This window comes from Symphalangus syndactylus, chromosome 13 (assembly GCF_028878055.3).
Source record: "Symphalangus syndactylus isolate Jambi chromosome 13, NHGRI_mSymSyn1-v2.1_pri, whole genome shotgun sequence".
NCBI lineage: Eukaryota > Metazoa > Chordata > Mammalia > Primates > Hylobatidae > Symphalangus > Symphalangus syndactylus.
Window position 1 is genome coordinate 41,414,115 of NC_072435.2, and position 22,624 is coordinate 41,436,738.

Sequence of the window (22,624 nt, forward strand, 5' to 3'; positions counted from 1 at the left end):
CTATCTTGATAACACACAGAGAAGGCTGGAGCTGCATGATGTAGGGAAGAAAGGTTGTACTGGGTGCCATGTGGAGCATGTAGATGAAACTGATGCCCAGAGAAAGCTGTAGAGATGAAGAGAAACTGAGCCATTGTTGACCACATTTGAGCCACTAGATCAATTCTCCCCTGAAGTTGGTCCTTTTAATTTATATGAGCTAATAAACCCCTTTCTTGTTTAAGCCAATAAACTTTTGTGTCATTTGCAACCAGGAGCACTCCAACTTACAGAATCAACGAATCTGTCAAATCCTATCCTCCTTTCCTGAAGACACCAGTGTAAACAGAACCTTCTCTTGGAGCACGATTGGTTGTGAGAAACAGAAACCCACCGAAGCTGGCACAAGTAAAGAAGTATTTATTACATGGGTCCAAGGTTATCTCCAAAACCCAAAGGAGCATGAAGTAAAAGTGAAATTCATGCAGAACCATGATCAGACACTTAGAAAGCAATTAATAAATATCTGTTGATCTCAATGGAATGAACACTCAATTAACTGGAATTGATACAGCATTGGGAGCTGAGATAACCCCCCAGCCCTCAAGGAGCCATTTGAGCTCTCATTTCTGATTCTCCCTGAATATTAGCTTCATTCTTCTGCCCTGTTTGCTCATCTCTTTGCCCACCACCTCGAATTTGGCCACTGATATTTCTAAATCTGATTGTGACCTTAAGAGCTCCACCAACTGACAACTTTCTTAGCCTCTCCATTAAAGAAAGTTCTCGAGCAAAAGAATCTGATTGGTTCAGCTTAAGTCAGGTGACAACCACTAATCCAATTGGTAGTCATCTGCCAAAAGAGGAAGCATAAGTAGACTGGCAAGTCAAATGTATTTATCCCAAGAAGGGAGCTCAAGTTAGCCCTGGGTGGGGGAGATAGAAGTCCCGCTGCCACCAGTCCCCACCTTACCTAGACAGAGACCAACAACACTGAGTGTTAACTATTCCTTTATTAGGTGGTGAGGGGAGTGGGGGGCTGTACAATGCAGGGCTTGGGAATTCAGCTACACAGGGATTTTGACCAGAAGCCATATTACAAAAATAGCCTAAAAATACCTCTATTCTGCCATGAGGCTGGGCCAGAGGATTACCAGGAAGAGGAAGTACCACTCAGGCAGCTCCTCTTCTTGTAGTCCCGCATTTACAGGGACACAAAGGAATGCATACATCTCCCCTGGTTCCCATTTCCCACCAGCAGCCCCCTAGTTCCCAAAGGGAGGTGGCCAAGGGTGGGGCTAGGGCAGAGGGAGTTGGCAGTGGGCCCTTCCCCAGCAAGGCTATGGAACACGTCCCATCTGGAATGCAGTGAAGTGAGGGAGATGGGGTGGGGAGGAGGCTCCCAACACTCCCCTGACCCCTGGCCCAAGTGGGTGCGCCCAAGGGTGCCTACTTGGTACATACCTGGGTCGTGTACTCGGTACATGGGATCCCAGTCATGCCTGTGTACTAGGTACACAGAATCCAGCTTGGCCGAATGGGCCCACAGACTCAGCCCCACGGGGGCACTTGGGGGTTCACAGGGGGAGGGAGCATCTCCATATATATATTTTGTAAAAAATAATAATAATAAGTTTGTTTAAATGAATTTGTTTCTATACAAAATGTAAAAAAAAAAGAAAAAGAAAAATAATAATAATTCATTCATGTCAGAGTGTAAGGAAATGAGAGGCCAGAAGGAGAGAGAAAGGAATGAGGGAAGAGAGAAGTGGGGAAGAAGGAGGTCCCAGACTCTTCACAAGACTGAGAGGGTGGGTGGTAGCCCCCACCCATTATAAATAAAGGAAGACTGAAGCCCTGGGCCGATGACCTATCTCGGTCACACTGCAAGGCAAGGATGCAGGAGGGTTGGTGGAAAGAGAAGAGGATGAAAAAGACTAAAAGGAAGGAAGAGACAGAGAAAGAAAGGAGGCAGGACGGGGGTCTCTTTAGCCCCCCAAGATCTAAGAACTGACGAGCATCTCAGGCCAACACTTGCCTCTTGGGGGTAACTTCCGGCTGGGGCCCCAGCTGGGTCTGGGCCTGAGCAAGGGAGCTGGGGACAGACAAGGGAAGTGGCTGGGCAGGCAGTGCCCCAGTGGTGGTGGCCATGGCTCCGGTGGCAGTGGCCGGGCTGGGTGTGGATTCAGACCAGTCTGAGAGGGAGGGAGGCGAGGGGCTGGCCCAGTGCTCAGGGGATTCGGGGGATGGGGTCAGGTAAGGGTGCTCACTGGGAACCCGCAGGAAGCGGGCCTTTGGGGGGCTGCTGTGTGCCCCAGCTGCCGGGTACTCCTCGCCATGTCCTGGGACTGCCAGGTAAGGCGGGGGCCGCTCCTGCGGGGAGACGGGGGTCCCTGGGTTGAGCAGCTGGGGTCCCGGCGCCAGTGGCAGCAGGAACGAGGGGCCTGGAGGGGCAGGTGGGGGCAGCCGGGCCCAATCGAGGGGGACAGCTACAGGGTTCAGCAGGCCCAGGCTGAGTACACATCCTCCAGGGGGCTGGCGCCCTAGACCCGTCCGGCCTGGGCCACCAAGCTGTGCCAGAGACACTGCAGTGGCAGTGGCAGCTGCATAGGGCCCCTCAAGGGGGAAGCCACCAGGGGAAGCAGGGGGCCCACCGAAAGGCCGTGGGGAATCCAGCGAGTCCACGGGCGACAGCGTGACCGAGCTGTCAGCCAGGGGGCCCGGGCAGGCCAGCGTCAGCTTCTTGCCCCGCCCCCGGGGCCCCTGTGGCCCCAGCCCCGCCTTCCCGGGGGGCCTCCTGCTCTTCTTGGACCCTGACTGTGCCGCTTTGAGGCTGGGGAGGAAGGCCCCTGGAGGACAGAGCAGAGGCCCCAGGCCGTGGGGACCGGCCGGGCTGCGGGGCCCACTGGGTTGATCCAGCAAGCGCACGATGTCCTGGTGCAGTCTCTCCTGAGCTATGTCCCGCGGCAGCCTGTCCAGGTGGTCGGTGATCTCACGGTTGGCAAAGTGGTCCAACAGCAGCTTGGCAGCCTCATAGCTGCCCTCGCGGGCGGCCAGGAAAAGGGGGGTCTCCTCCTGGGGGGCCAGAACCCACAGAGGTCAGCGAAATCCCCAGCTAACAGTAGCAAAGTCTTCCAGCCTCTTGGGGCAGCCCAAGAGCTATGAGTTTGTACACTGGAGCTTGACAGACCTGGGTTAAATCCCGGCTGCGCTGGGGGAGCCTGGACAAGTTCTTTCCTCTAAACCACATTCATCCATCACCTACTAAGTGCCAGAGGTCACGGCCAGGACTAGGGTGAGTTAAGTGAGGTACTCACCTTAGGCATAACTTTTTTTTTCTTGTCTTTTTTTTTTTTTTTTTTTTTTGACAGAGTCTCGCTGTGTCGCCCAGGCTGGAGTGCAGTGGCGCCATCTCGGTTCACTGCAACCTCAGCCTTCCGGGTTCAAGCGATTCTCCTGCCTCAGCCTCCCGAGCAGCTAGGATTACAGGTGTGCACCACTACACCCAGCTAATTTTTGTATTTTTAATAGAGACAGGGTTTTACTATGTTGGCCAGGCTGGTCTCGAACTCCTGACTTCAAGTAATCCACCCATCTCGACCTCCCAAAGTGCTGGGATTATAGGCGTGAACCACCACACCCAGCCATTAGGCACAAAATTTAAGGGGCCCCCAAAAACTTTAGTCATCAAAGTAAATTATATTTTAATGCAATGTTTGGGGTTTTGTTTTGTTTTGTTTTTTGAGACAGAGTCTCACTCTGTTGCCCAGGCTGGAGTGCAATGGCGTTATGCCACTGCTGACCCCCAGTGGACCAAGGGCTGGGGCTCACCTTGCTATCCTGCATGTCCTTATTGGCTCCATTTTTGAGCAGGGCCAAAGTGGCTTCCACGTTGTTCACAGCCGCAGCCCAGTGTAAGGCTGATTTCCCTGGAGGGTGAAGGGGAGAGAGGTCAGGACCAGGCTCCTGTCCCGGGGCCCCCATGTCAGGGAGGCAAAAATTGTCTAGAATGTGGCCTAGGGGTAGAAGAGGCAGGCCTGCCATGAATATCCAAGTACTTGTGTCTGGATCCATGTGTGTGCAAATCTGCAAAATGACTCTTTCTGTGCAATGGGGAAGCACTCTGTGTCTCTGTGTGTGTGTGTGTGCATGTGCATGACTGTCTAGACACAGGGGGTGCTGTGTGGACCTCCTTCAGTTGAACCTAGGGTTGTGACATCCAATACAGTAGTCAGTCACATGTGGTTTTTAATTTATCCATTTATTTATTTTTGAGGTAGTGTCTTGTTCTGTCACCCAGGCTGGAGTCTATTGGCACAATCTCAGTTCACTGCAACCTCTACCTCCTGGGCTCAAGTGATTTTCCTGCCTCAGCCTCCCTAGTAGCTGGGACTACAGGCATGTACCACCATGCCCAGCTGATTTTTTATATTTTTGATAGAGATAGAGTTTCACTATGTTGCCCAAACTGGTCTCAAACTCCTAAGCTCAAGTGATCCACCAGCCTTGGCCTCCCAAAGTGTTAGGATTACAGGCGTGATCCACCATGCCCAACCTACATGTGGTTCTTTAGATTTAAATTTAATAAAATAGGTGCCAGGACCATTCAATGGGGAAAGAATGGTCTTCTCAACTAATGGTGCTGGAACAACTGAATATTCACATTCAAAGAATGAAGTTGAACCCTACCTCACACTTTATACAAAAATTAACTCAAAATGGATCAGAAACCTAAATATAAGAGCTCCAACTATAGAACTAAACATCTAGAAGAAAACATAAGAGTAAATCTTCATGACCTTGAATTAGGCCAAGATTCTTAGATGTGACACCAAAACCACAAATAACAATAACAACTACAAAACAGATAAATTAGACATGATCAAAATGAAAACTTTTGGCCAGGCACAGTGGCTCATGCCTATAATCTCAACACTTTGGGAGGCCAAGGTGGGAGTATTGCTTAAGGCCAGGAGTTTGAGATTAGCCTGGGCAACAAAGTGAGACCCCATCTCCGCAAAAAAAAATTTTTTTTTGCGGTGTGCTGGCACACACCTGTAATACCAGCTGCTCAGGAGGGTGGGATGGGAGGATCACTTGAGCCTGGGAGTTTGAGGCTGCAGTGAGCTGTAATCATGCCACTGCACTCCAGCCTGAGTGACAAGAGTGATACTCTATCTCTAAAAATTAAAGAAAAAAAAAGTGGTCCATCGATACAATGGAGTATTATTCAGCTGAAATATGCTACAACATGGGTGAACCTTGAGAACATAATGCTAACTGAAAAAAAGGCAGACAAAAAAGACCACGTATCATATGATTACATTTATATGAAATGTCCAGAACACGCAAATCCATGGAGGAGACAAAAAGCAAATCAGTGGTTGCACAGGGCTGGACAGATGAGGGGCTTGGCAGATGACAGCCAAGTGGTGAGAATTTCTTTTTCAGTTGATGAAGTGTTCTAAAATTGATTGTGGTAATAGTTGTATGACTCTGATTATACTAAGAGCCATTGAATTGTACACTTTAAATGGGTGAATTGTATGGCATGTGAATTATATCTCAGTAAAGCAGTTTTTTATTTTTGGGGGTTTTTTTTAAAGAAAAAAAGGCTGGGCTCAGTGGCTCATGCCTATAACCCCAGCACTTTGGGAGGTCAAGGCAGGTGGATCACCTGAGGTCAGGAGTTCGAGGCCAGCCTGGCGAACATTGTGAAACCCCGTCTCTACTAAAAATACAAAAAAATAGCCAGGCATGGTGGCGGGCACCTCTAGTCCCAGACACTCAGGAGGCTGAGACAGGAGAATCACTGGAACCCGGGTAGTGGAGGTTGTAGTGAGCCAAGATCACACCATTGCACTCCAGCCTGGGTGACAAGAGTGAGACTCTGTCTCAAAAAAAAAAAAAAAAAAAAAAAGGCAACATAAGGAGAAAAAAAATTAAATGAACTAAAACATTTACTTCTTCGTTTGCCCCAGTCACATTTCAAGTCACCACATGTGGCCAGTGGCTACCATACTGGACAGTGCAGAGAATAATTCCATCATCACAGAAAGTCCTGTTGGCCAGCCCTGCCCTAGAACTGTGGTTCTCAACCAGGAGAAACTCCCTGCCCCCAGCCCCCAGGGCATTTGGCAATGTCTGGAGACTTTTTTTTTTTTTGAGATGGAGTCTGTCGCCGAGGCTGAGTGCAGGGGCACAATCACAGCTCACAGCCTCAACCTCCTGGGCTCAAACGACCCTCCCACCTCAGTTTCTCAAGTAGCTAGGGCCACAGGTATGCACCACCACATGTGGCTAATCTTTCAAAAAACTTTTGCAGAACCCACTATGTTGCCCAGTCTGATCTCAAACTCCTGGCCTCAAGTCATCCTCCTGCCTTGGCCTCCCAAAGTGTTGAGATCACAGGCATGAGCCACCACACATGGCCTGATGTGCACCTTTATTATAATAACTTCCAGCAGGTGGAAGTAGAGTGTGTCCGTCTAACAAAGCAGGTGGAAATGAAGTATCTAGGGGAAAGGCACCTTTTTCTAAATCCCTGAGGCACCCTAAGGACTAGTGGTGATGCTGCATGACCCTGCAAGGCTTCATGAAGCCTGGTTATATGTGCATGAGCTTCAGTGATTGGGTCTCAACATGGGTATGAATTTGTACCAACATGACCCTCGGGGCCCAGGTGACACTAACCCAACCTAGACTTGATTCCTCTGCCAACCTACCAAGCTCATCCACAGCATTGACATCAGCATGGCTGGCAATGAGCTCTTCCACCATGCCCTCTACTGCCAGGCGGGCCGCCAGGATCAGTGCCGTTGAGCCATCTGCCATGCGGGCATCCAAGTCTGTAGAGCGGTTTCGGATGAGAATCTAGGACAGAGAGTGGATGCAGCAGGAGGAGTCACGGCAGGAACAGAGGAATCAGGAGCACCCCTAAGTCCCATGAAGTCCCCAACCCCCACACCCCAACCCCTGAAATTGGTGAGGTTCAGGGAGCAGCTGCTTGACAGATACTGTATTCCCATATATCCCCATTTTCCAAATGAGAAAAAATGAGTCTGAAAGGCAGAACTGGGGCTCAAACCCAGGTAAGTCTAATGCCCGTCCCAGCTCTGAAGTCCAAAGTGTGTGCCTATCTCACCTGGAAGACACCCTGGGCATCAGCTGTGACAGCTGTGTGTAGGGGGGTGCGGCCTGAGTGGTCCTGGGCATTGGTGTCTGCCCCAGCATCCAGCAGCCGCTTGGCTGCATCAGCACGGGCATAACGGGCAGCCAGGTGCAAAGCAGTCTCGCCGGTACGGTCAGTCCGTGCCCCAAGCTGAGCCCCCTGGCAGATCAGGTCGGAGATGATGCTAGCTGATGTGTCATCTGCCTCATCCTCTTCAGTTGGCATTGGCTCCAGAGCCCCCCCACAGAAGGAAGCCAGCATTAGCGGGGTGAAGCCATCTGCAGGGACAGGAGTGTGTCAGCAGGCAGGTAAACACAGGACCCAAATGTGCCACTTTTAGTTAAATGAGTTGATAAATCCCTTGTTTTACTTAAGCTAGTTTGAGTTGGACCTTTGTCACTTCCAACCAAGAGTGTTGCTGAACACACACCCTTCATAGAAGCTTAGAGATTCCTCCAGTTCTCCCCAAATGTTATCAAGGGCACCCCATTAGGAGCTAATGGGACACATGGAAGAATGAGGATTAGCAGATCCTCCTACCTGCACACCCACACCCAGGATGAGGGTTCGTGGGCATGTGATTTATCACAGAATGACTCCTAGGGCACAGGGATCACAGGACAAGGGACTCTGGGAGTCAAGCAAGTGTGCAACCTCCAGTAAATTCCCAAAGGGTCATTCCACCCTGATCCTACAAAGGGACTCTGGAACATGTGTGGTACCCCAGAGTTCTAATCCAGCTCAAGGCAAAGAAACCATCCCCTTCATACTCCTGCACCCACTGGTTAGGAGCTGCCCCTTTCTGCCAATTCATTTGAGTATTTTAAAAGGCGGAAAAAAAAAAAAAAAAGAGCTGCTCCCAGGGACCTAAAATCCCAGGCATTTCAGGCCCCAGTAGCCAGAGGGACTTCAAAAGAGAGCCATAAGTACAGGCCATTTGGAGCAAAAGCAAAATGAAGCTAAGGCAGGAATGCCCTGAAACATAACAAAGATGGATCTAAGAAGATCAAACAACATAGTCCGCTACACTGCACACACTGTACACAAGCACTTGCCCTCATTTTTCTTAGGGAGCCACTTGCATCCGGTTTTCCATTCTCAAGCCCTGGGTAGAGATGGACATCCCCGCTCCGCTCCCCCATCCGACCTCCGCCAGCTCAAAGACAGGTAAGTGAATCAGGTTTGGTCAATTCGCATATTCCAGCCCCCTGGTCATACTGATTGGCTCAAGGATGAGCATGTGACCCTAGTCTGTCCAATCAGAATGCATCCTGAGACTTTTGCTGGAGCATTAGGAAGGTTTTACAAGATTGGAGTCAAAGGGTAGAGAGGGGAAAACTGAGTCCTGGATCCAAATGTGCCACTTTCAGTTAAATGAGTTGATAAATCCCTTGTTTTACTTAAGCTAGTTTGAGTTGGACCTTTGTCACTTCCAACCAAGAGTGTTGCTGAACACACACCCTTCATAGAAGCTTAGAGATTCCTCCAGTTCTCCCCAAAACACGGACTCAGAAATAACCTCTAGGATGGGTGAGGGGCATCCCTTTGGGAGGGGCACTGTCACTGACCTGGGCCACGCACATTGACATCCATGCCATCAGCATCTGCGTCGCCCTGTGGTGGTGTCAGTGCCATGGCTGGTGCCACGCGGATGTCAGCAGCAACTAGATGGTGTTGAGTCCACTGACGGCAATCCACAGCCTCCTCAGCCCCCATGCCCGGCTCCTCTACCTGGAGGGGCAGGCACCCGGGATCTCAGATCTCACCCTTTGGTGCTGGGGAGAGCCACTGCCAGGGATGGGGCTGGGCATTCCTACAGGTTTCTCTTTAGGAGACACACACAGAGCCCTGGGAAATCATTTACCATCTGCTTGGTTTTTTGTTTGTTTGTTTTTGAGATAGAGTCTCACTCTGTCGCCCAGGCTGGAGTGCAGTGGCATGATCTCAGCTCACTGCAACCTCCGCCTCCCGGGTTCAAGTGATTCTCCTGCCTCAGCCTCTGGAGTAGCTGGGATTACAGGCACATGCCACCATGTCCAGCTAATTGTATTTTTAGTAGAGAAGGGGTTTCACCATGTTGACCAGGCTAGTCTCAAACTCCTGACCTCAGGTGATCCGCCCCTCTCAGCCTCCCAAAGTGCTGGGATTAACAGGAAATCAATGTGTGCCACAGCCCAAGGAGCTAATAAAAGGAAGACATAAGATTTCTTTTTTTTTTTTGTCTTTTTAAGTAATAAATGGCTTTAATTATTTATGTATATATTTTTTAGAGACTGAGTCTCACTGTTTCACTCAGGCTGGAGTGCAGTGGTGCAATCATACCTCACTGCAGCCTCAACTTCCAGGGCTCAAATGATCCTCCCACCTCAGCAGCCCAAGTAGCTGGGACTATAAGCACACAGTATAAGCAGCTTGGGATAGCATCTGATCCAGGTTCAAGTTCCAACCCCGCCCCTTAGTAGCTGGAAGGCTCTGGGCAAATCACATTGAAGCTCTGAGCTTCTCATTGGCAAAATCAGGATGACGCAGCCATTCCACCATGCTAAGATACCACCACAATTACATTGGGCCGCCCCTTTAATACCTCTAATACCTACTTTGGGATGGGAAAGCAGAAAGAAAAGTCTGGGTTGAGCAGATTTTTTTATCTGTCCACTGTAATAGATGCCTCCATTTCACAACATTAAAATATGGACAGAGGAAGGGAGTTTGTAAATTGAAGTATATGTTAATAGCTACTTTACAGGGTCCTCAAAGAGATGAAATAAGATGTTTTATGTGCATTACAGACATTCAGTGGGTGCCTCAGTGATGCTAGCAGGAGTCTGTATGGACTCAATTGTGCCCCCTCTAAAAATCATACACTGGCTGGGCGTAGTGGCTCACTGTCTGTAATCCCAGCACTTTGGGAGGCCGAGGCAGGCAGATCACTTGAGGTCTGCAGTTTGAGACCAGCCTGGCCAATATGGTGAAACCCCATCTCTACTAAAAATACAAAAATTAGCCAGGCATGTTAGCACATGCCTATAATCCCAGCTACTTGGGAGGCTGAGGCAGGAGAATCACTTGAACCTGGGAGGTGGAGCTGCAATGAGCCAAGATCAGGCCACGCACTCCAGCTTGGGCAACAGAGTGAGACCTGGTCTCAAAAAAATAAACAAACAAATAAGTAGAAATCATACACTAAAACCCTAAATCATATATAAAACTTCCATGTGCCTGCATTTGAAGATAGGACTTTTTTTTTAGACAGGGTCTTGCTCTGTTACCCAGGCTGGAGTGAAGTGATGCAATCATAGCTCACTGCAGCCTCCAACTCCTGGACTCAAGTGATCCTCCTGCCTCAGCCTCCCAAGTATCTGAAATCACAGGTGCGAACCACCAAGCCTGGTGAGATAGGGCCTTTAAGGAGGTAATTAAGGTTATATGAGGTTATAAATGTGGGACCGTAATCCAACGGGACTGGTATCCTTACAAGAAGAGGATGGGACGCCAAATATCTCTCTCTCTCTCTCTCTCTCCCCTCTGTGTACACAGAGGAAAGGCCATGTGAGGCTACGGTGAGAAGGCGGCCATCTGCAAGCTGGGAAGAGAGCCCTTACCGGGAACCAGCCCTGATGGCACCTTGGGCTTGGACTTCCAACCTCCAGAACCGTGAAAAAATTAATTTCTGTTGTTTAGGTCACCCATGCTGCGGGACTTTTTTTTTTTTTTTTTTTTGAGACGGAGTTTCGCTCTTGTTGCCCAGTCTGGAGTGCCGGGTTCAAGGGATTCTCCTGCCTCAGCCTCCCGAGTAGCTGGGATTACAGGCGCCTGCCACCATGCCCAGCTAATCTTTTGTATTTTTAGTAGGGACAGGGTTTCACCATGTTGGTCAGGCTGGTCTCGAACTCCTGACCTCAGGTGATCCACCTCTGTGGGATTTTTTAATGGCAGCCAAAGCTGACTCATACTGAACCCAGGGGCATGACTCCATGAGCTCAGAACCGGCTCAGAGCACTTTCAGGCTAAGCCCATGCTGGACAAAATAGGAACTGACAGAGACAAGGCAGACTCGCTCTCTGGGCTGGGGAGACACCTCCAGGAAGAGTGCAGGCTGGCCAGGAAGCAGGATCCTGGCTAGGGAGGGGCAGGATGGAGGGGAGGATTTTCCACCTGCCCAGAGGGACCCTTGGGGCCCCAATGGCAAATCTTCCTCCCTCTGAGGTCACAGAACCACACTGAGAAGAAAGGGTTGCAAAGCTGGGACTATTCTCTGGAGCTAGGGAGGTGGGGACAGCGGTGCCATCCCCTGATTACACCCATCATCCATTGGGGACCTCACCCAGTACCCTGAAGGGAGGGGTCAGTGGAGGGGGCACAGGTCAGAGGAGGGGGCAGTACCTTCAGCCGCTTGGCCTCTGGGCACTCTGTGTCCATCCAGTCGGTGGCCACCTCCCCCATCAGGCTCTCACCCTTGGCCATGTTCCTGGCGGACAACGGGAAGAGGGATGTGAGAGGGGACACTAGAGGTGTCCAGCTGGGAAGGAGGATTTGGGGTGGGGTCAGAGGTCTGAGTCAGGTCAAGGCGGGGCCAGGGTTCACAAGGTCCCCGTAGTCAGGGACAGGGAGCGAGCAGGGTTCTCACTTCATGCCCAGCGCGTCTTGGCCCACGGGTTCCCGCCGGCCCTTGTGACCAGAGGCCACGTCCTTGTGCAGTGAGAAGCCCTCGGGGAACCAGAGGGTGCTGTGCTCGCGCTTGCGCCGGGCCACCATGACGCCCAGGACGAGGATGACCAACAGCAAGACAGCGCCCGCCACTAGCAGCGGCAGCAGCGGGACACTGGGTTCTGGAGGCTCCAGCGGCTCCCCTAAGAGCAGCAAGCAGAGGGCGGGGCTTCAGTCGAGGGCGGGGCTTTGGCCTCGGTGAGGGGTTTCGGCTGCCCCCAGCTCCGCCCCCGCCACCCCCTCCCCAAGGCCGGGCCGCACCCCGCACGTCCCGCAGTGGGTACGGGAAGTCCAGGCGCTCCACCGCTGACAGCGCCCCCAGGTAGTCAGCGGCGCTCTGGGCATCTGGGAAGCAGTGATCATTCTCAGGTGACTGCAGGCAGAGCCGGTTGTCAATCTCCAACATCACTACGGAGCTGCAGGGACAGCAGGGAGGGACCAGAGGGCTCAAGAATTGCCCGATGCACCCCCTGGCACCAAGCCCCACCTTCCCTCCCCAGCGCCTGGCTCTGAAACGCCATCTCCACCCACAGGTCTCCATGGCCCACCTGCATCCACCTGGCATCCAACCCTACTGCACCTCTAAAACGTGTCTTGCTGTGGTCAGCAGTCCCCCCAGAGCCGTGAATCCAGTGGATATTGTTTTTTGGTCTTGCACCCAGGCTGGAGTGCAGCGGCGCGATCTCGGCTCACTGCAACTTCCCCTCCTGGGTTCAAGCGATTCTCCTGCCTCAGCCTCCCAAGTAGCTGGGATTACAGGCGTGTGCCACCACGCCCAGCTAATTTTTTTGTATTTTTAGTAGAGACGGGGTTTCACCATGTTGGCCAGGCTGGTCTTGAACTCCTGACCTCAAGTGATCCTCCTGCCTTGGCCTCCCAAAGTGCTGGGATTACAGGCGTGAGCCGCCGCTGCTCCTGGCCTGTTGTTTTTTGTTTGTTTGTTTGTTCTGTTTTGTTTTGTTTTTTGAGACAGTCTCACTCTGTCACCCAGGCTGGAGCACAGTGGCGAAATCACAGCTCACTGTAGCCTTGACCTCCTGGCCTCAAGCCTCAATCTTTCCACCTCATTCTCCCAAAGAGCTGGGACCACAGGCATGTGCCACCACACCTGGCTAATTTTTTGGGGGGTTGGGGGTGGAGGGATAGAGACTAGGTCTCACTATGTTGCCCAGGCTAGTCTTGAACTCCTGGGCTCAAGCAATCCTCCCACCTCAGCCTCCCAATGTGCTCGGTTTACAGGCCTGGGCCACTACGCCCAGCCAATGGACATTGTTTGTTTTTTGTTTTTTGTTTTTGAGATGAAGTCTTGCTCTTTCGACAGGCTGGAGTGCAGTGGTACGATCTCAGCTCACTGCAGCCTCGGACTCCCTGGTTCAAGTGATTCTCTGCCTCAGCCTCCCGAGTAGCTGGGATTACAGGCACGCGCTACCACACCCAGGTAATTTTTGTATTTTTAGTAGAGACGGGGTTTCACCGTGTTGGCCAGGACATTGTGTTTGTTTGTTTGTTTGTTTGTTCGTTTGTTTGTTTTGAGACAGAGTTTCACTCTTGTTGCCCAGGCTGGAGTGCAATGGTGCTATCTCAGCTCACCACAACCTCCACCTCCAGGGTTCAGACAATTCTCTTGCCTCAGCCTCCTGAGTAGCTGGGATTACAGGCATGCGCCACCATGCCCCGGTAATTTTGTATTTTTAGTATACACAGGGTTTCTCCATGTTGGTCAGGCTGGTCTCGAACTCCAGACCTCAGGTGATCCACCCGCCTCAACCTCCCAAAGTGCTGGGATCACAGTTGTGAGCCATCACACCCGGCCTCTTTCTCTTTTTTGAGCTAATTCCGTTCATCCAATCCTTATGTCTCCGTGTCCCCAGATTAATTCTTCTGTTCCCTTCTCTCCCCACTCCTTTGAGTCCCTCTCATGGCTTCAATGATCATCAACGCTTTTATGTCTTTCTTGTTTCTGTCTCTAGCCCCCAGGTAGGGAGGTCTTCCCAGTACTCCCAGGTCCCTCAGACTCTGCAAGCTCCAAAATGACCTGTTTTTCACTTTGTGGCCCTATCATTCAGTTAGCTTAGCCAGGGGCTGGTACATCAACCACTCTCCTTCATCCCTCTACCCCTCCCCTTCCACCACCCGCATCCCAATATCTGTAAAACCCAATCCTCCTCTCTGTGTCAGAGACCCACCCCTCTCAGGTCTCTGCCGTCTCCTCAACAACAGCTACACCTCCCTTCTGGTACCTCTACCAGGCCACTAGCAGGATACTTCTATATTTTTTCTTTTTCTTTTTCTTTTTTTTTGAGACAGAGTCTCGCTCTGTTGCCCCAGCTGGAGTGCAGTGGCACAATCTTGGCTCACTGCAACCTTGGCTTCCTGAGTTCAAGTGATTCTCATGCCTCAGCCTCCTGAGTAGCTAGGACTAAAGGCATGCACCACCACACCTGGCTAATTTTTTGTATTTTTTAGTAGAGACAGGGTTTTGCCATGTTGCCCAGGCTGGTCTCAAAGTCCTAACGTCAAATGATCTGCCTTCCAAAGTGCTGGGATTACAGGCGTGAGCCACTGCGCCCCGCCTATTTCTTTTTTCTTCTTCTCCTCCCCCTCCCCCTCCCCCTCCCTCTCCCTTTCCTTCTTTTCCTTCTCCTTCTTCTTCCTTCTTTTTTTTTTTTTTTTAAAGAGATTGGAGGCCGGGCACGGTGGCTCACAGCTGTAATCCCAGCACTTTGGGGAGGCCGAGGCAGGTGGATCATGAGGTCAGGAGATCGAGACCATCCTGGCTAACACAGTGAAACCCCGTCTCTACTAAAAATACAAAAAATTAGTCGGGCGTGGTGGTGGCCGCCTGTAGTCCCAGCTACTTGGGAGGCTGAGGCAGGAGAATGGCATGAACCTGGGAGGCGGAGCTTGCAGAAAGCTGAGATCGCGCCTCTGCACTCTAGCCTGGGCGACAGAGCGAGACTCTGTCTCAAAAAAAAAAAGAGAGATGGGAGTCTTGCTATGTTGCCCAGGCTAGATTTGAATTCCTGGGCTCAAGTGATCCTCCAAGTAGCTGGGACTACAAGAATACACCATTGTGCCCGGCTTTATCTTCTATGTCTTTAAGAAGAAAATTAGCCCGGCGTGGTGGTGGATGCCTGTAATCTCAGCTACTCTGGAGGCTGAGGCAGAGAATTGCTTGAACCCAGGAGGCGGAGGTTGCAGTGAGTCGAGATCGCGCCACTGCACTCCAGCCTGGGCGATAGAGAGAGACTCCGTCTCAAAAAAAAAAAAAAAGAAGAAGAAGAAGAAGAAGAAGACGAAGAAAAAAACCCTACACATGTATTTAACCCCTCTGCCAAGCCACTTAGCAACCTGCCTCCCCAGGAGCCAGCGATTCTACCCCAGAAGCACTAGCTCCACCTGGAGGCATTTTTTGCTTGTCACCGCCAGGAAGCGGTGCTCCTGACACCTGGTGGGTAAAGGCATTAAGTGAAATGAAACACACAAGACCTGAATCAACGGCATCTCTCCTCTCCCCAGCCACCACGGCTCTTCCAGGTGGGGTCACTCACCCGATCACCTCGGGGGCCAGTTCCCGACGGGCCCGGGGTTCGGAGCCAGGACTAGGCCGGTGGTAAGGGAAGACCATGGCCTGGCCGTGTGCGTCCAGGCGGAAGCGCAGCGAGGTGCGCAGGATGGCGCTGAGCCGCTGCAGAAAGTCGGCGCTGGAACGCAGTAGCTCCTCCGGCGGCAGCAGCACTGTGAGCACCAGCACGCCGCGGGCCAGCAGGGCCGGCACCTCGCTGGCACAATCCAGCCCATCCCAGCCACATTCCTCCGTGTTGCAGCCCTGGTCGCAGCGGCCGTCGGCAAAGTGGTCGGCGCAGTACTTCTCGTACACCGGGCTGGTGGGGAAGGGTGAGGAAGAGAGGGGCGGAGTCAGGGGTCAGAGGAGACGATCCCCCTCCATGCATTCACACCGTAGAGTACAGAGACTCCAGACGAGGCTTGCACAAGGGACTGGAATGTACGGACCCAAGTCAGGCTTTCTGCAAATCTTGCCATTCACTGGATAATTTTTTTTTTTTTTTTTTTGAGACGGAGTCTTGCTCTGTCGCCCAGGCCGGAATGCAGTAGCATGATCTCTCGGCTCACTGCAGCGTCCACCTCCCCGGTTCCAGCCATTCTTCCGCCTCAGCCTCCCAAGTAGCTGGGATTATGGGCATGCACCACCACGCCCGTCTAATTTTTGTATTTTTAGCAGAGACAGGGTTTTACCATGTTGGCCAGGCTGCTGTTGAACTCCTGACCTCAGGTGATCCACCCGCCTCGGCCTCCCAAAGTGCTGGGATTACAGGCATAAGTCACCGCACCCGGCCCTTGATAATATTTTTTTAAATTGATTGATTGAAATGGGGTCTTGCTCTGTTGCCCACGCTGGAGTGCAGTGGTGCAATCACAGCTCTCTGCAGTCTCAAATTATCCTGGACTCAAATTATCCTCCCTCTTCAGCCTCCCAAGTAGCTAGGACTACAAGCCCACACCACACTCCCGGCCTCACTGGCTGACTATTAATTAATCAGTAAATACTAACTGACTACCATGTGCTGGGCACTGCTGCAGGCACAAGGATAAGGCCCGGCCACAATTCCTGGTCCACGTGCAGCTGGCATTCCACTGGGTGAAGACAGATAGTAAGGGAAATACATGAGCCAAATATACAGCATCTCCATTACTCATCAATAAAATCAAAATACAGGCTGGGTGCGGTAGCTCATGCCTGTAGTCCCAGCACTTTGAGAGGCCGAGGTGTACGGATCACCTGAGGTCAGGAGTTCTAGGCCAGCCTGGCCAACATGGTGAAAGCCCCGTCTCTACTAAAAATACAAAAATTAGTGGGACGTGGTGGCGGGCACCTGTAATCCCAGCTACTCGGGAAGCTGAGGCAGGAGAATAGCTTAAACCCAGGAGGTGGAGGTTGCAGTGAGCCAAGATCACACCACTGCACTCCAGCCTGGGCAATGGGAGAGAAATCCTGTCTAAAAAAAAAAAAAAAAAAAAAAAAATATATATATATATATATATATATACACACACACACACACACACACACACACACATGCACACACATAGTACTGGATGGAATTAAATGCTAAGAAGAAAAATAAAGCAGAGGAAGGGCTGGGGGATGACCAGGGAAGTGCTCACTGAGAAGGTACCACCATTTCAGCAAAGACTTGAAGGAGGTGAGGGAGGAGCCATGTGGAGGAAGGGAAGAGCCAGGCAGTAGGAACAGCTGGTGCAAAGGCCCTGATGTAGGATCAAGCCTGGGGTATCTGGGGAACAGCAGAGAGGCCAGGGTGGCTGGAACAGAGTGAGTGAGGGAGAAAGCAGGGAAGATGAGGATGTGGAGATTAAGGGGGAGGAGGGTTCCAAGCGGACAGAGAGATACGCAGAGGAACAGAAGGGGCAGGGTGTAGGGATGGACAGATGGACTGCCTAGGACAGACAGAGAGAGGGGCAGAAGAGGGGCAGAGATAGTCAGGGGCACGCACAGATAGCCATACAGAGAAGCAAAAAGAGTTCATGGACGGACAGATTTGGTCCAAGGATGGACAAGCAGGGGTGGAGGAAGACAGTTGGGTACACAGAGGAACAAAAGCAATATTTTTTTTTTTCTTGGTGAAACACAGATTTACTCTTGTTGCCCAGGCTGGAGTGCAATGGCACGATCTCGGCTCACCGCATCCTCCATCTCCCAGGTTCAAGCAATTCTCCTGCCTCAGCCTCCCGAGTAGCTGGGATTACAGGCATGTGCCACCACACCTGGCTAATTTTGTATTTTTAGTAGAGACGGAGTTTCACCATGTTGCCCAAGCTGATCTCGAACTCCTGACCTCAGGTGATCCGCCCTCCTCTGCCTCCCAAAGTGCTGGGATTACAGGTGTGAGCCACTGTGCCCGGCCAATAAAAGCAATTTTTAGGCCAGATGTGGTGGCTCAGGCCCATAATCCCAGCACTTCGAGAGGCTAAGCTGGGTGGATCACTTTGGGCTCAGGAGTTCAAGACTAGCCTGGACAACATGGCGAAACCCCATCTCTAAAAAAAAGCACAAAAGTTACCCGGGCACGGTGGCTCGCACCTGTGGTCCCAGCTCCTAGGGAGGCTGAGGTGTGAGGATTACTTGAGCCCAGGAGCTAGCGATTGCAGTGAGCCAAGATCACACCACTGCACTCCAGCCTGGGCCACACAGCAAGACCCTGTCTAAAAAAAAAAAAAAAAAAAAGGAGCCAGGTGTGGTGGCTCACGCCTGTAATCCCAGCACTTTGGGAGGCCGAGGCGGGCGGATCACAAGGTCAGGAGTCCGCGACCAGCCTGGCCAATATGGTGAAACACTGTCTCTACTAAAAATACAAAAAAAAAAAAAAAAAAAAAAAAGCCAGGCATGGTGGCAGGCACCTGTAGTCCCAGCTACTCGGAAGGCTGAAGCAGGAGAATCGTTGAACCCTGGAGGCAGAGGTTGCAGTGAGCCGAGATGGAGCCATTGCACTCCAGCCTGGGCAAGAGAGTGAGACTCCGTCTCAGAAAAAAAAAAAAAAAAAGGAATTCGGCTGGGCACGGTGGCTCACGCCTGTAATCCCAGAGGCTGAGGCAGGAGAACTGCTTAAACCCGGGAGGCGGAGGTTGCAGTGAGCCGAGATCACGCCACTGCACTCTAGCCTGGGCCACAGAGCAAGACTCCATCTCAGGAAAAAAATAAAATAAAAAAAAAAGGAATTATTGGATGGAGAAAAGGGCAGACAAACGGGGCAGAGAAGTGCATAGGCAGATAGAAACAAGAACAAGATAGGCAGGACACATGGATGAACAGACAGACGGACAGACACGTGGGACACACCGATGGGCAGATAGGGTGCACAGAAAAACAGACGGGGCAAGTGGATGGGCAAGTGGAAAGAGAGGAAGGGCCCATGGACAAACACACTGGGATGGATGCATAGACAGACGGATCGATCGGGTGGATGGGCTCACTTGCAAGTGCGCTCGCGGCCACCGGCGTGGCAGTCGAAGTTGTCGTAGAGGCAGGCGGGCGAGCTGCAGGCGGGGTCGCAGCGGCTGTTGTTGAAGAGGCGCCAGCACTGCAGCGCCTCGCACTGCCGCCAGGGGTCGCCCACGCTCAGCGAGCAGTCGCCGCCGTCCCAGCCGCAGCCCGGGCTGTTGCACTCGCGGTCGCAGCGCTGGTCCCCACGCTTGGCCTGGCAGGCGGCGCGCGGGCACCGCGGCTCCTCCGAGACCTCGGGTGCCACGGCGGGAGCCTCGCAGCGCGGCCCGCTCCAGCCCTGCGCGCAAGCGCAGCGGAAGAAGGGCGCGAGCGGCGCGGGGCGGCAGGAGCCCCCGTGGAGACAGGGGGCCGCCGCGCAGCTGGCGTTGCTGGCCCCCGGCGGCGAACCCGGGAAGCTGCGGCAGGAGAGTCCCGATAACCCTGGGGGGCAGGCGCAGCGCGGCCCGCGGGGCGTCTGCTGGCATGGTACGCCCACCGGGCACTGCAGCTCCCGGCAGGAGCGCGCCACCCGCTCGCAACGCGGACCCCAGAATGGCTGGGGGTCGGGTTTGGGGAGGGAGGAAAAAAAGTGAGGGTGGAGAGTGGAGGGAAGGAGGAGAAGAAATGGAGGAGTGGGGAAAAGAAGAGTCAAGGGGAGAGAGGGGGAAGAGAAGAGGTCAAGACTAAGGTTGAGACCCCCCCAACCTCCCCATGTCCCACCCAACCTCTCCCCTTTCCACAGTGGAGACCCCACCTGGCAGATAAGCCCTGTCATCCCAGGAGGCCACGCCCCCCAATCACCATCCTCACCCCCTTTTCCCTTCAAACCTCCAGGAAATGTCGGGGCAGGGGGTTGTTCCTTTGTTTTTTGAGACGGAGTGTCAGTCGCCAGGCTGGAGTGCAATGGCGCGATGGCTCACTGCAACCTCCGCCTCCCGGGTTCAAGTGATTCTCCTGCCTCAGCCTCCCGAGTAGCTGGGATTACAGGCGGCTGCCACTACGCCCGGCTAATTTTTGTATTTTTAGTAGAGACTGGGTTTCACCATGTTGCCCAGGCTAGTCTCGAACTCCTGGCCTCAAACTCCTGGCCTCAAGTGATCCTTCCGCCTCGGCCTCCCAACATGCTGGGATTACAGGTGTGAGCTACCACACCTGGCGGAAATGTCAGCATTTTCCAGAAACTCCCTTCCCTTCGATGTCTCCCCTAAAGCCACATCCTCCTCCTAGACGCCACGCCCCTACTACTCCAGAGGCCACGCCACGCCCCTACCACCTCCTCCAGAGGCCACGCCCCTACTCCTCCTCCAAAGGCCGCCGCCCACACCTACCTGGGCACAGTGACAGGTGAAGGTCAGCCCACCCCCAGGACCCGGGCTAGGACGGCACTGGCCTCCATGCTGGCATGGCTGGGACTCGCAGGGAGACAGGACAGTCTGACAGCGAGGACCTGAGTGAGCAGGAGCATGTAGATCAGCCACAATGGGGGAATGACAGGCGGGGTCCCAGGCCAGCCCCTTCGCCAACGCTTACCTGAGAAGCCAGCGTGACAAAGACAACGGAAACCTCCGCCTGGGTCCTGCAGGCAGTCCCGGGTGTGTGCCGCGTGGCAGGCACCTGAGCGACACTCATTGATGTCTGCCTCGCAGCGCAAACCAGTGTATCCTGGGGGACAGGTGCAGCGGAAACCGCCCACCAGGTCCACGCAGGTGCCATTGTGTAGGCACCGGGGCCCTGAGTCCAGGGGTGGGCCTAGGCCGCAGTCATCCTCATTAATCTCGCAGAGCACTCCTGGGGGAAGAAACAAGGGGTGGTCAAGAGGGAATGAAGACAGCCTCTCATCCTGTCCCCCCAACCCTGGCCCTGGCATACCCAGCGTTCCTGGGGGACAGGAGCAGAGATAGCGGGCCACGAGGTCAATGCATGAACCCCCGTGCTGGCAGGGCTGGGAGGCACATTCGTCCACGTCGTCCTCACAGTTATCACCATTGTAGCCAGGAAGACACTTCAGTGGGGTAAGAGAGGGACCCACTCAGCTTAGTGGGACACAGAGACACCTGGACATACCCATGAAGAAGCAAAGAACCCCAGCACAAAAGGACACACACAGATGTTCAGCGCACTACCAGTAGGTAATCCCAGCACTTTGGGAGGCCGAGGTGGGCAGATCACCTGAGATCAGGAGTTCGAGACCAGCCTGGCCAACATGGTGAAACCTCGTCTCTACGAAAAATACAAAAATTAGCTGGGCGTGGTGGTGGGCGCCTGTACTCCCAGCTATAACCAGAGGCTGAGGCAGAAGAATCACCTGAACCCGGGAGGCAAAGATTGCAGTGAGCCGAGATCGCGCCACTGCACTCGTCTGGGTGACAGAGTGAGAACCTGTCTCAAACAAACAAACACACAAACAAACAAGAACACCCGAGATCTACCCAGAGTAACACCCACAGATACACCAAGAGCCACAGAAGCAAAAACTCAGATCTATCTAGAGACATACCCATACCAAGCCACAGATGCACAGAAACGTGTGCCCAGACACACCCAAGCATGCCCACCTCCTCTTCCCTCTCCTGGGGAGCACCCCCTTACCTCACACATGTAGCCCCCCATATAGCCACGGCAGGTCCCCCCATGCTGGCAGGGCTGGGCCAAGCAGGGGTCCACCTCCTGCTCACAGTGGCTACCAGTACGGCCCTCTGGGCACACGCAGTAGTGGGAGCTGTCTTCATCCACACACTGCCCACCCGCCTGACACAGCTGCTCCAGCCGCACTCCTGCAAAGAGAGTGGCACAGGAGCAGAGGTAACCCCATACATCCCCCTTCTGCCTCCATCACACACATCGTTCAACATCCTTGGTGGAGTAAGTCCCCAGGATCGCACCCACACTCCATCAGGTTGTCACACATCCCCCCATCAGGCAAGGTCCCATCACTGACATACACACACATGCCTTCAATGCTCACAGCAGCTCGGCCACACCCTGTAGCACACACACCATCCCTGCTGTCTCACAGTGACAGACACACACCATCCCGGCCAGTTGTCACATGCTCACACACCCACACCACTCAGCCACACAGCCCATCATGCCCCATAGGCTCTGCGGCACCCCCATTCGGCTCACACTAGCAGGAGATACGTGCATGAGCCCCTTCCCGAGGCCCCACACGCCCGCCCGCGTGCTCCCACTCACCGATCTGGGCTGCAGCCTCCCTGCAGGGCAAGCTTCGGATGTCACAGAGGCGTCCGCTCCATCCAGGGGGACAAAGGCAATAGGCCCCAGTCTGGACGCAGCGACCCCCGTTTTGACAAGGCTGGCGGCTGCACCAATCCACCAGTGTCTGGACGGGAAGCACTCAGAGTCAGTACTCGGGGGTGGGGGGTAGTCTGGGAGAAACTGTGTCCCGACTTGGTTTCTCCCTCCTAGGATCCCAGGCAGGCCCCTCCCCCAGGTCCCCAGTAACTCCACCCACCTGGCACTGTGGGCCCGTGAAGCTCTCGGGGCAGGTGCAGCGGAAGCCAGGGTGGGCGGTGCTGCAGACGCCCCCGTGCAGGCAGGGCCGCGAGAGGCAGGGGTCTGCCTCACGTTGGCAGTGGGCTCCTGTGTAGCCGGGACGGCACAGGCAGCTGAACGAGTTCACGCCGTCCACGCAGGTCCCGCCATTGAAGCAGGAGCTGGAGCGGAAGGAGTGGGAGGGAGGATCAGGCTCCGCCCCCTCACAGGCCCTGCCCTCCTTCCAGAGT

General features: G+C 53.3%; 1 protein-coding gene across 1 annotated transcript in view; it reads right to left on the reverse strand.

Annotated features, from left to right (window-relative positions):
- Positions 1–976: 976 nt before the first annotated feature.
- The window catches only part of NOTCH3 (notch receptor 3), a 41,736-nt gene continuing 20,088 nt past the window's right edge, over positions 977–22,624 (reverse strand). The window contains exons 18-33 of the mRNA XM_055235504.2: positions 22,354–22,555; positions 22,074–22,221; positions 21,468–21,652; positions 20,748–20,880; positions 20,409–20,666; positions 20,207–20,325; positions 18,869–19,434; positions 15,409–15,741; positions 12,119–12,273; positions 11,778–12,000; positions 11,534–11,618; positions 8,719–8,881; positions 7,124–7,428; positions 6,705–6,852; positions 3,811–3,908; positions 977–3,054 (exon numbers count right to left, since the gene is read on the reverse strand). Coding sequence (XP_055091479.1) covers positions 2,002–3,054; positions 3,811–3,908; positions 6,705–6,852; positions 7,124–7,428; positions 8,719–8,881; positions 11,534–11,618; positions 11,778–12,000; positions 12,119–12,273; positions 15,409–15,741; positions 18,869–19,434; positions 20,207–20,325; positions 20,409–20,666; positions 20,748–20,880; positions 21,468–21,652; positions 22,074–22,221; positions 22,354–22,555 — 4,174 coding nt within the window. The 3' untranslated portion in view covers positions 977–2,001. The remainder of the gene's footprint in view (positions 3,055–3,810; positions 3,909–6,704; positions 6,853–7,123; positions 7,429–8,718; positions 8,882–11,533; positions 11,619–11,777; positions 12,001–12,118; positions 12,274–15,408; positions 15,742–18,868; positions 19,435–20,206; positions 20,326–20,408; positions 20,667–20,747; positions 20,881–21,467; positions 21,653–22,073; positions 22,222–22,353; positions 22,556–22,624) is intronic.